The sequence below is a fragment of the Melanotaenia boesemani genome, chromosome 15, assembly GCF_017639745.1.
Source record: "Melanotaenia boesemani isolate fMelBoe1 chromosome 15, fMelBoe1.pri, whole genome shotgun sequence".
NCBI lineage: Eukaryota > Metazoa > Chordata > Actinopteri > Atheriniformes > Melanotaeniidae > Melanotaenia > Melanotaenia boesemani.
In genome coordinates this window covers 2,555,065-2,568,836 of record NC_055696.1, presented here as the reverse complement: position 1 = coordinate 2,568,836, position 13,772 = coordinate 2,555,065, and the positions used below count along the sequence as shown (strand labels likewise).

At 38.6% G+C, this 13,772-nt stretch overlaps 1 protein-coding gene across 5 annotated transcripts in view; it reads left to right on the top strand.

Annotated features, from left to right (window-relative positions):
- The window catches only part of LOC121654096 (vacuole membrane protein 1-like), a 66,585-nt gene that overhangs the window by 8,582 nt on the left and 44,231 nt on the right, over positions 1 to 13,772 (top strand). For 4 of the 5 annotated variants that reach the window (XM_042007986.1, XM_042007985.1, XM_042007987.1 and 1 more), the window contains exons 4-5: positions 3,622 to 3,712; positions 5,067 to 5,177. In XM_042007986.1, the coding sequence (XP_041863920.1) occupies positions 3,622 to 3,712; positions 5,067 to 5,177 (202 nt within the window). Of the gene's footprint in view, positions 1 to 3,621; positions 3,713 to 4,682; positions 4,731 to 5,066; positions 5,178 to 13,772 lie in introns of those variants that run through there. The other variant, XM_042007988.1, reaches the window with a different exon arrangement.

The window sequence follows — 13,772 nt, the reverse complement described above, 5'->3', positions numbered from 1 at the left end:
GCTAATATAGCTTGTACCAGATTGTGGACACTTTTACATGCTTCAATAAAATTTGTGGAAGAGTTCATTTTTAAAAACCTGAGGTCCCCCAATCATTGTAAAGCGCTTTGAGTGTCTAGAAAAGCGCTATAGAAATGTAAGGAATTATTATTTATTGTTATTATTATTGGGGCTGCACGGTGGTGTGGTGGTTAGCACCGCAGCCTCACAGCAAGAAGGTCGCCGGTTTGAGCCTCAGCTGGGGGGGAGGTTCAAACCTGGGGGGGGGTGGCCTTTCTGTGTGGAGTTTGCATGTTCTCCCCGTGTATGCTCACCTGCAACCCGTAATGGAATAAGCGGTCAAGATAATGAATGAATGAATGAATGAATATTATTTATTATTATTAAAAGGCCTTAAACAGTTAACGTGACTCTGGTCTTTGCTCTGACCTTTCTTCTTCATCATCTTCCTCTTCCTCCTCCTTACTGCTTGATGGCTTTATCCAGGCCAATGTGCCTCATTGGCACCCGCTTTGCGTGATTACGTTGCCAAAGAAAAGACGGATGCGCGCGTGCACATGTGTGTAAGGGGTGTGTGATCACATCAGTGGGCCACATACAGTATATAAAACATTATTCTGATAAAAGGGCACTTTTTCAGCCCCGATGGCAAGGGCAAGTGCTTCAGCACCACCAAGGCTCTATCTGTGCACGCTAGTGTTCATTGGTGCTACTTTAAATTAATTTCTTAAATTGTGTAATGAGTATGTAAAGTATGTCCCTATGAGTATTTCTTTTTGTGTTTTAATAAACCAGAACATTGGACATAAATACTGTACATCTAATGCAATACTCAGCAGCTTTCTAATGGAGATGACATATTTTGTTTGAATTATTATTGTCAACAAGGGATAATTCTGCTTAATATTTGGAATTGAGGCTGTAGTGTGAAGTGGTGCTTTATATTCTCAAAGTGGGGTCTGCGAGCCATAACTTGGGGGTCCAAGAAAAAAAGTTTTAACTTGTGTTTAAATAGGTCAGTTTCTTAATACGACAAACAAATATTGAATAAATAACCTCCCCTTTATGTTGGCTTTGGACCAATAAAGAGTAATGGTGACAGTTCAAGTAAATCTGTCACTTTCACAGGATGCACCTACCGCACTGTTTCAGCTGCATCAGTACACAAATGATCCCTCCCACAACAGATCCATCCCACAACAGATCCCTCCCACAACAGATCCCTTCCACAACAGATCCCTCCCACAACAGATCCATCCCACAACAGATCCCTCCCACAACAGATCCCTTCCACAACAGATCCCTCCCACAACAGATCCCTCCCACAACAGATCCCTTCCACAACAGATCCCTCCCACAACAGATCCCTTCCACAAATGATCCCTCCCACAAATGATCCCTTCCACAAATGATCCCTCCCACAACAGATCCCTTCCACAAATGATCCCTTCCACAAATGATCCCTCCCACAACAGATCCCTCCCACAACAGATCCCTCCCACAACAGATCCCTCCCACAAATGATCCCTTCCACAACAGATCCCTTCCACAAGTGATCCCTCCCACAACAGATCCCTTCCACAAATGATCCCTTCCACAAATGATCCCTCCCACAACAGATCCCTTCCACAAATGATCCCTTCCACAAATGATCCCTCCCACAACAGATCCCTCCCACAACGGAAATGTTAATTAATTCATTTCATTTAAGAAGTCATAGCACATGGCCTCATAAGGAAGAAGAGAAAATGTTGGAAGTCCAATTACAGGACATTGAAAGTCAGATTTCAGCGGGATTTGTATGCAGGGTTTTGGCCCTCTGTCTCTCACAAATATCCTGAACTCAATGCTAAGGCCATGCAAAGCATTGCTCCCTTTTTCTCCCACTTACCTTATTGAGTCGTCATAAATAAATACAGGGCTCATTTACTATTGGAGGATGATCTTAGAGGTTTTTTTTGTTATCCATTACTCCAGGAATAGAGAAACTGTGTATTGAGACGGAAGCTCTTCCTTTTCATTAATTTAGTGAATTATTGGTGTGAGTGATTGGATTTGTCTTTGATAAAGCAAAGCTTTATTACTGACAGTACTTTGATTTTGTTCAGTTTTTACCAATAATTTACAAAAGGGACAATAATGCTATAATCTTAAAATGAAATCACTTCAGTAAGCTTTACTGTGTTTTTTCTTTTGTTTGTTTTTTAACTAGCTTCACTTGGATTTTGCCAGTACTGCTACTATTCACGTTCTGAAAGTTTTAAGATCTGTTGCATTGAAATGAGAAATGCAGTGTGGTCCATTTTTAATTCAACTAGAAACAATCCTTTTTAAAAGCACTCATGCTGTTTATATAAATTCATGTTTAAGTTAAATGGTGTTGAATGGTTTAAAATGTAATAGTTGCTTTGACCAACTGGTAGTTCAGATGGCAGTAAATATGTTTTGATTCGCGTCAGGATTATGATGGGGGTCCTTGGCAAATTTTCTCCCATGCAAAGGGTCCCTGGCCCAAAACGTCTGAGAGCCCCTTTTGAAGAGAATGTGAAGGTGTGTTACATTGTGTTGCATGCTGGGACCGGAGAGCCACCTTGTTAGTAATTCTCTGCTATTGCCAACATTTACAACCATGGTTGTCTTGTTAAGTTTCGTTTTGATTGGCTAACAACAGTCAAATCTAGTGAAGGGAAGACATGGAGAAAGGGTGGAAAAAGGATCTCACTGAGAGTAATTTCATTACACACTAAATGCAGCATGTGCTAATTAACAAGCCAGTTTTGTGCTGAAATCTGATCTCACCAAATCTCATCCCTGTTTTTTGACAAGTATTCAAATCATAATACTTTCAAATACACTTAGCAATAATTATTTTATGGAGTAAAATGTTAATTCAACAGACTCCGGATAAGCTGCAGACGATGGATGGATGGATGGATGGATGGATGGATGGATGGATGGATGGATGGATGGCTGGGTTTGTTGTTGATTTTATGAGTTGCTAAATTGATAATAAACATGTGTTTTGATATTGAAACTCATAAATAGATAAATTTAACACTTAGTTATGAGGATTAAAATAGAAAGATATCATTTCAGAAGCTGATCCTACAGTTTCAGCATCAAAAAACCATCTTAGAAGTTAGAATTCTGGATCTGCACATACACTAGAGGGCCTCCGATCAAAGGGGAGTAAAATATAAACAAACCAACACATGAAGTACACTTCACATTCAGTATTATATATGGATAAATTATTCTTAAAAGCACGCCTGGTACCCCATCATGTCTGTTAGGTGAGTGTACAAGTAGAATTAGAAGCAGAGTTGTTGCGTTGTATTGCATAAGACTCCAAAAGTCTTTCATGAAAGCTGCTTGGTGAGAGTATTAGCAATGTATTACCTTGTAAGAGCTTGCTGCTCTTAAAGACTGACTAGGACATGCAGAAATTTGACTTCTTTCCAGCAGACGTCTCTCTGCTAAAGATTAAATCCGTTTCATTCATTCTTATTTACTCATACTCACTTTTTCCCCCATCTCTCCTGACCATCATTTTCTTTGTATTTTGTATACTTCCACCCCTTCAAATCATTGTCTATCTTGATTCTCTCCTTCTTTACCTAGGCTCTGTCAGCAAAGACAGACTGTGTTTGGCCTGCTGATCCTCGTTATTCTACTGTGCATTGCCTACCGTATCGAGGGAGCACATCAGAAGGTGACTGCACACTGTGTGTTACTGCATGTATGACCACACTTAAAGGCCACAAAGGGTCAGTGACAGCTTGATTTGTCTTCCTAATTAGGCTGACAAAGCAGAGCAGATTCATACTTACATAAATTAGAGAGTTGTGGTTTTAAGGAGGTCATACATTAATAAATTTAGTTTCTGTGGCAGTCACAGTCTACAGCTATAACACTGAATGTAATGTGTATGGACCAGGAGGTAAAGTGGCATCTGTACCTGGTTTATCTCATCTACGGATTGAATTCAGCTGTCGCAAGACACAAAACCAAGTGTTATATAAGTGCAGTTCATTTATTATTTACCATGATAATGCATGGTGACTTAAATGTGGGTGCACAGGAAAACGATTGTCTCAGAGGATCTATGAGAGGATGCTGAAATTAAAATAATGTCCAACAGGTGTGTGCTTATATGAGCATGCCTACTTTACATTTTTATAGCTACTGACTTGCCATACAACCTTGTTTTTATCTACTAATATCTCATATCCAGACGGCTTACTACTGGAGTTCATTCTGAAAGCAGCAAACTGTTCCATAGGTATGACTACAACCCTGCCACTTCGGGGGTTTTTTTTTCCCCCAACTTTCTGTGTTTTGGTTGTTTGATTTTGGAATCTGCTGCCAGAAAACAAGTACAGAGACTGAGGAGTTGTGTAATCAGTTCTCAGTAAGTACACGTAACAATTACTCATGGCTGACCTTGCACTTCCCAGCACTCTGCCAAAAAAGAGAGGGAGTATGTGCTGTTTTTGTTTTGCTTGGGTTTCCTGGGAAATGGAGTTTTTAATAACCCCCCCCCACCCCAATCCCTTCAACTGTTTATTCCCCTCCCCTCTTCCCGTAATCTGCACATTCAAAGCTTCCTCCTGAAAACAACCTGCACTGGCTTGAGGGAGGAGGTGTAAATGGAGTGATGGAGTGATAGCAGTAGAACAACAGAGAGAGAGAGAGAGATGGATCTTGGCTTGCCTTGCTCTACTAGTTGTGTAAGAGCTGGTTGCCACCAATAAGAATAATGGAGCTGTTCTTCTCTGTGTGCTGAACACTCCTACCCTACAGCTCTATCCTCTAAACTCAACAACAACCTCTTTCTCAAAAGGTTTCTCTTTCTCTCTTCCTCTCTTTCTCTTCCACTCACTTGCCCTCTCCCACCCTTTAAAGTGCCCTCTGTTTTGCACACTTTCACTCTCATACCTTCTCTCACTCTGTGTCTGTCCCTCCCTTCCTCACAGTGTGCCCCCCACCCCCTCTCTTGCTTTCCTCACACTCTGTGCATGTGTCTCTGCCATGTGGTTGACCGTCCCTCTCTCTGGCCTCTGCAGTATGTGCGCTACGTGGAGAAGAAGACGCTGTGGTGTGCCTATTGGGTTGGCCTGGGTATCCTCTCCTCTGTGGGTCTTGGCACTGGCCTTCACACCTTCCTCCTTTACCTGGTAAGGCTGAAATTCTATGACTCTTCAGGGCAAGCAGCACACCACTTCCACACTCCAGTTATCCACTTGTCTGTGCATGTTTATGTCACAGCTCACAATCAACAGGATGATGACGGTGGTGCAGTGACGCAGGTCTTTAAAAGCACTGTTGACACTGTATTTAGGTTGTTGCTAAGGTTTTAAAAAGAGCAAAAGCTTTTGGAGGTTTTGAGTGTAATTGATCATGCACATGTGAGCGTATCAGTATGTTTGTGTGTGCACATGTATTTGAGAGTGAGGCGGAGATGAATAGGCGCTGTGGTAGCCACACTGTTTTGACAGGCAGACCAGGAACAATCGCACTCAATGACCTCTCTGACTGAGTGCACATGAGGATAAAAAACGCTCTCCCTCCCTCCATCTGACTTCTTTCTCTTTCTCTTCTCTCCACTCTTTCACTCACTCTCACTTTCTCTGACACTCCCTCCCCTCTCCAGCTTTCCTTTTTATGTTTTTGTTTTCTTTTGTACTCCCCTTTCCCTTCTTTTCTGCCTGTTGTTGCCCCTACTCGCCTCATCACTGAGTGATTTCACTTTGTTTTGAGTACGAAGGGGGTGTACTGGGGTCCAAAACATCTGCTTTTCTTCATTGCTTTGAGTCCATCTGTCATCAGGGAGTCCACTGTCACACTCGGGTGGCCCGGTGGAGCTGAGCTGGAAACTTTGAAGTGCGTGCCCTCTATTCTGCTGTTTTTAAAAGCCAAACTCTGATGCTCCCAGATGTAATTTGAGAGGATTTTTTTGTTTTTTTCTATCCTCCCTTAGTGAACTAGCTCACGTCTTCAGAAGGTTTTAAAGCAGGATGTCACCATCTAGTGAGAGTGGGTGCTACTGCAGGTTGTGGTGTCAATGAGTTCATGACAGAACTTGGTGCTCCTTGCTGGGGCTGCTGCTTTGCATTTTCTGTGGAGGTTGACAGATATTGTTTTTTAAAGGCTGAAATTGGACCAGGCTTATTTATTTACTTGGTAGCCCTGTTGGAAATGAGCCTTTTAACACTGTGAATTCTTCAAGGAATGAAAATTGTGGTCAACAGATTAATTGGCTAATAAATTTGGTTAGTTAGCCTATTTGCTTGTTTGTGTCATCAACATTGGCTCGTAATAAACCCACAAACTCAAGAAAGTAAAGTGAAGTTAGCTCAGCTTCGTCAGTATGGCTGCTGTGTTCACGTCCCCTCTTCTGTTAGCTTTTGCCATTTACTGGCAAACATCATGTTGTGTAACATGATCTGAGTGAAAAACAGTATAACTTCAGTTACTGGCTCTCAAACTTGGATCGTTAGATCGTAATTGGAAAATACACTGATTACTGCCTCCATGATTACGTTGATTACGTTATAGAAACAGCACAATGAGTCCTATTTGTTGAATGAGCAATAATCTCAGTTTGTCTTTTTTTCAGATGTTTGTTGTGTCTGTGCAGTTTTTATTTTTATTTTTATTTTTAATGGTTACTTCAGTGTTGAAATGTCCTGTCCTGTCTTCACCGCAGGACAGTGGCAAACGCAATCTCCATTCCTTTGTATGTCTTGTACATGTGAAGAAATTGACAATACAGCTGACTTTGACTTTGAACATCATGACATAGTGAGCCTTCCACCATCTCAATGGTTGGCATCTAACCAGCACTCCTACTTACAAAGTTCCTGTGAGGTAAATATTTGTCTTGTTTGTTAGTTTGGATGGTTACGGTTCGGGATTAGGTTAGAAAGCTGTAAGGAAGGGGCATTTCTATTGGTGCTTTCATTCATATACTTGGTGACCTGACATCATAAAGCATTTATCATCTGTCATTTGGGATGATTGAGGAATGCTGTGAGACACAGAACTTCTCTGAAGGATTCTCAGGATTTCTTTGTTAGTATTACCCCTGATAGCACAATCCTTCTCTGTAGCCATGGAGATCTGTTAATTTAACAGTGCTTAGCTTAAAAAACACACAAATGTTTTAAGAGAGGTGGCAGTTCAATTCTGATCATTTTAAGGAACATGGATTGAGGTGCTTCTGGTGTTAAACTGTACTAACGTAAAGCTGATTCTGATTTTCAGCTTAATGTCCCTAATTAAGGAGCCATAGAAAGATGTTTCAGATCAGTCCAGTACAATAAAACAGCACCACAAACACCCAGCTGAATTTCCAGCGCTCTCTATTTAAACTATTGAAACTGAGATGAGCTGCAGGACAAACATATTGACTGCAACTGTTTCTGCTCAATGCCTGTTTTAGACATAAATGAGTTCTTAAAGGCACAGTTTTTGTAAATATCTGACCTCAGCACATAAAAATCTAAATAGTTTTATGTGCTATTTAACTTTTATTGTTGGTGAGCCTGCCATCTGTTGTTGCGAAGCAGATAATGCATCACTTTTCACTTTCAATACTTCTAAAAGTTAAGCTGATCATTTATTTTTTTAAAAGAGATGATTAAGTAATTATGATAATGAAGTTTAATTAGTATCTTTTTTTTTATCTCAGATGCAGTGAAAACAACATGACTTAGCTGTTGTATATACCAGCCGTTAGATGTCTTGCCAGTCGTCTTAAAAGCCTCATTTCAGCTGACCACTGACTGTATAGACTAATCTACCTAAATCTCTAGACACCAACATGCCAACTTATTTTTTTTTATTATACATTTTGATAAAATGAAAACACGTGTTAGTTGATTATTATAAAGGTTTTTTATATTTGTGTCAGAAACTGTGTAATTCTCTGCCATTTGGCTAAATGTAATTCCTCCGTGTTTTTGCACATTTCTGGGTCCTGACAAGATTTATTAATTGCTCAAAAAAGTTTGAGACTTTTCTTTGGTAAGTTAACAGTGGAGAATGCCAGGAGGCGTGTTGCTCTGCTTTTAGTAAGTAGGACTGGGTCAGGGATTGTATTTGGGTCAAACAAGTTCAGAACACATGCTTAGATGTCTCCAAAAACCTTCTGGTTCGTTCTTACAGCTTGACCTTCATGTCACTCTCCTTTCCTCTGGACTCACTACTAAAACGTGAAAACTTCAACTATATCTGGATGCTTGACTGTAATCTGCACCCAACACAACAGCTCAAGTGGTGCACAGAATGTAAAAATAGACCAGCTAAAAATAACTGCTTTTTATATTTATTACAGAGTATCAACAAACGTATAAAACTGTTTAAAGCATTTATATTTTAATTAACAGGAAAATGTTTGTAATTGACCAAATTCAGTCAGTAGAGGGTGCCAGTGGTCCAAAAAACACAAACTTGAAATATTTATGCTGAATTCACTTAACATGCTATGTTGGCCTGTTATATTGATCCCAGCGGTCTATATTTAATTCACATGAAGGCTACTGCTGAAAATTCATATACCTGTTTTTCTGGAAAGCAGATGCTGGACCGGTGCTGCTACGTACTGCAGGTAAACTGGCTCGAATGCAGAAGACAGCCAGTTCTAAGACTGAAAATATATCACATCAGTAGATCTTAATTTCCATTTATGTGTGAAGGTCTGAACAGGAAACTACCAAAGTCAAGTAGCCGTTAAAGGAGACATAAAAAAACATCCTTCCTTTTTTGTGTGTCTGAGAGCATATTACATGGCTGTCTGAGGTTACTATCAGCTTAAAGAGAGCAACAAAATAAAAGTTCATCTCTGAGTGTAGTTCACTTAACCTAAGAAATAAATGAGCTAAATGCTCTACCAGACATACAAATCCATATAAACAGCAGTTCTTAACCTTTAATATCATTTATATACAGTCTATGTTCATAACATTAGAACGCACATAACAAATCATGGATGACAAAACGCCTGTAAGAAGAAAAATTAGAAGCTTTATAACACTAAAAACAAGAGCAGCTGAAATCAAGTATAAAACATTTAAAAAATAAGAGTATCTATAATAGAAAAGAATAATATGATTTACTAAAAACAGGAATAATATGAAGGCTACATGGGGAATAATAAATAGCATAGTAAAGAAGATTAAAGCAGCATCAATTCTTCCGAATTAAGTTCAGTCATTTTTTGTAAATGTAGGTCCAAATCTGGCAAAGAATATCCCAGAAGAGGCGAATAATAAAGCAGGGGAAAACATAATGAACAATATAAACAGCATCTTTTGGATAGGGTGGAAAAAGAAGAAATAATACATGTTGTAAAAACTGTGAAAGTAAAAGATCAGCTGGTTGTGATGATATGGACATGATGCTACAAGAACATAACAGACTATGTTATTGACCCTTTTATATGTAATTTATCATTTTCAACAAGAATATTTCCTGAGAAGGTGAAAACGGCTAAAGTAATCCTACTTTATAAAAACGGAAACAAACATTTCTTCTCCAATTACAGACCAATATCTCTGCTGTCACAATTCTAAAAAATATTAGAGAAATTATTTGTTGCCAGGCTGGACAAATTCGTTGCCAGACATAATATTCTGAGCAGCAGTCAGTGCGGTTTCAGGGCGAATCATTCAACATCAGTGGCACTAATGGAATTAATAGAGAAAATATCCACAGCAATAGAGAAGAGAAATTACTTTATCTGCATTTTTATTGACCTCAAAAAAGGATTTGACACCATAAATTATAACATTCTTTAAAAAAAACGTAGTAAATATGGTACCAGAGGAGTGGCACTGCGGTGGATTACAACTTATTTACAGAACAGACGACAGTATGTCAATAAATAATATAAAATCTGATACACGTAACTCACTGAACAATAATGCTCTATATTTATTCTATAATTCTATGATTATTCCATATCTGACTTATTACATGGAGATGTGGGGAACTACATGTAAAACACACATTAATCCAGATTTCATTTTACATAAAAAGCAATAAGAATCATTAGTGGAAGCAGATACGGAAATCCATCATTTATTAAGTTACAACTGTTGAAATCAGCTGATCTCATTGACCACTTAAAGTTAATGTATAAAGCTCACAGTGAAAGTTTTCTAACAATGTACAAAAAGATTTGAAAAAAGAGAAAGTCATTATAATTTAAAAGGATATGAAATATTTAAAAAAAACAAGATTTAGAAATAAAGTGTTGGAGTGGTGTGTTTCAGTGTATGGTGTCAGTTTATGGAACAATCTGGATAAAGAAACCAAAGAAACAATTTCAATTACTGTCTTTAAAAAGATTGTTAAAGACTCTAATAAGAAAAAATAATGAATGAGGATAATTAGTTGTGTTCTGTGTTGTTTTGTGGTATTTAGATAATAAATAAAGTGTAAAATGTAAAGTGTGTGTTAGAACTCAGCGGCATGTTGGCCTGCAGCTTTTTTGGTTCAATCTTAATTGTTACATAAATACAGCTAATTATTGGTTTATTTATTTTATGAGAGGGGCAGATTAAAAAAGATTTTCTGCTCCTTTTCATTCAGGTGTTTGGAAATTTTTGTTGCATTGATTGTTTTATTTTAAGTTCTTGTTAAGAATGAAATAAATATTTTAAATAAAAAAAAAATAAATAAAATAAATTAGGCACTAAAATTGTGAACAGAACACAGGATGTACTGAGAGTGAAATCAAGCATTTATAGCGCTGCAGTGCAGAAAATCATGAGACGGGAACATATTAGAAAAACTATGTTTTCATACTGAAAAAGACAAAATGTTTGTGTTTCAGTGGCATGTTTGGCTTGTGTGTCCATCACGTCCAGATTCAGCACGTTCATCTGGAAATATAATATCTTGACGTGACATTTTAAATGATAGTTTCCGTAACCTACTACTACTGTGTCGTCCCATCCTCTCTGACGTACAGATGTGGACTTTGTCGTGTGTTAAAAGTCACTGCAAAACATCAGTATTTAACAAAATGTTGTGACACTGTGTTGAGTTGCATTTTTTTCTTTTAAATTGTATCTGTTGACGTCAATCAATTGATAAAGATGACGCGACTGTTTCACGTTGAGAGCTGATATGTGACAAAGGAATCAGCACATGAATCTTGAATGGTTGAATGGAGATATTAAGCTGCATACCAGCCCTAACATTTGCCCATCACATGCCCCTCTCTGCTTGTGATGTTTTCTTTTAACGTTCTGCGTCAGTTCAACATATCCTGCAGCAAGATTGTTCTGAAATTTGTGATCAGCACCAGTTCTCTGGGAGACATGCAGACAAGGGAAACGCAAGTATTAGAGAATTAAACTACTAATAAAACATATTTTTAACATTTGTTGAGGTCTGGGCTTTGTTTTTTTTAATGCAAATATTAGCTCTCAAACACTTTATGATCTTTCAAAAGCACATAACTGATTATTGACAACTAATTTGATCTATTTTGCATTTGCATTGTAGCTGGAAACTGTAGGCCAGATCTCAGTTCACTAAGACACACCCTGTGGAACAGATGGAGGGAGACAAGGCGAGTTGCTGTGAAAAAGCTTTAAAATCTCAGTTCTTAAATGAAGATTTGTGACGTCTCTGTGGTATTTTCATCAAAGCATGTTGCAGGCATTTAATTAAGACCTCAGGAAAGTGTGTCACCTTGTGAAAAAGAGCACAAGATGTCTTATTTAAGCTCCCACATTCTGCTTTTTTCACATGACCTAACATGTCATCATTGTCACATGACTTTTCCGACCTTCCCAGCTGCCATTGTGGGTCCTTTTCTTTCTTTTATTCTCTTCAACAACAGTTTTTTTCTTTTTTTGGAAATGCTGTTGACTTCTTTGAACTGGTCTCACTTAAATTCATGGTTTCTGGTAGACTTTTGTTAAAGTAATATTACAGTTTTGCACTACTCCCTGTTGTGTTAGAAGAAATAAATGACCATGCATCACTTATTAAATGAACACATCAGTTGGAGTTGGCGGGAACGAGCAGACGTACTGAGATTACTGCAGAGCCACCAGCAGATGGGGTACACAGGCAGTTACATGCAAACAATCCCAGTCAACGAAACCAGAACAGATGTGACAGCTCTCCTGTTCCCTGACATGGGCATTTGTCGCCCTGTGCCTCCCCTCTAGGTTTTCATCCCACTGAGACTTCCGGAAATCACTGTACATGGTTCAGAGCTGGGAAAAATCAAATGCTGCAGCCCGGGAGTGGCAAAGAAAAAAAGGCAAACTTTGCACTTAATCAAGTGTATTTTATCCAGCTGCGCCAGGAGAGGAGATAACATGTGGATGTTCACAATGCAGACTGAAAAGAATAAAAATGCAGTGGGAAATTGAAGTGATCAAGTCTCAGCATGGTAGTCAGAAAGATCATCACACATATGCACACACGTATGCTTGCTGGAGGACTTGCACCTGTGCAGGTAAATGACTATCATGATAGTTGTTACCTAGAGACAACTAGTGTCAAAGCTCTTCATAAAACCTCTTTTTAACTCAGATGGGGTTAGCAGTGTGTGCACCTATTGAAAGTTCAGGTATGTTGTAAATATTTAAGGATAGAGTTCATCTGCATTATCCACATTTAAATTACTTCAGTAATGGCTGTTGCCATTAAGTCATTATGGGCTGCATAAAAATAGTTGTGTGACATTAAATCAACAGAAATGATGAATTAAAGTCGTTATAATTGAAAGCCCACATGTTACTGTTTACAAATAGCAAGTAGTCTTTTATTTTTTCCCCTAAAGGCTTTGAGTGATTTTGTGAGTGAAAGGTGTACATGTAGCATCTTTTCATGAACATAAGTTTTTACAGTCACTGGGGAATACTAGAAAAATAAAACATAAAATAAATAAAAACATGACCTACTGTCCTTTTTCTTATACTAAATGAACCATTGGCTTATCTAAATAAGGGGACATTGTGTATTTCTGTATTTTGTTTCTTTTAGGATTGCTAAATTATAGGTTGCTGGGGAGGGTTGTGTAGAGTATACAGATTTTGCCCAGTAACCCCTCTGAAATTAAGTTTTGACTGTTTGCAATTACCAAAAGCACAGCCTTAATTACAGTTAACTATCACTGTAAGCGATATGAAGGTCGGGAAATGTTGCTTCCACAGAGCGCCGCAGCATTGTTGTAAGGCTCACACTCACACACCTCATCATGGATCCTCAATTTTCTTTAGCTAAAGTAATTATAAATAATCATAATAATTAATAAATTCTCTGCTTGACAAGAACATGTAGGTGAAGGGAAACTGCTCACGTTTCATGAAAGCGTACAGAGCAAAGGATTGGTATGTGTGTTTGGTGCCATATGCCTCACTCTTGATCATTGTGAGACACTTTGAAATTCACATGGACAGAAACTCAGTGTCTTTCTTTGAGTTGTGACTCACCCACTCTGTATGACCTGGGACCTGTACTCTGAAGAAGGGTTTGTTGCTCAGTGATAGCTGAAGTAACTACAGGTATGAATGTATCTCAAAAAGCCTCGACAACACCGATGAAAGCATGTCATCCGATAGTTCATGGAGTGTTCACTCAGGTGAAGAAGTTCCCTCTGGATCCCAACAGGTCGGGGAAAACTTCTGGTGGATTGAAATTCACTGTCAGACATCGTTCCTTTGTGTTTAGAAGGAAGAACAGTTCTCACAGGATCTCGATGGGGAAACTGGCCTCGACACAGCACCGGCTTTTTGTAAAAC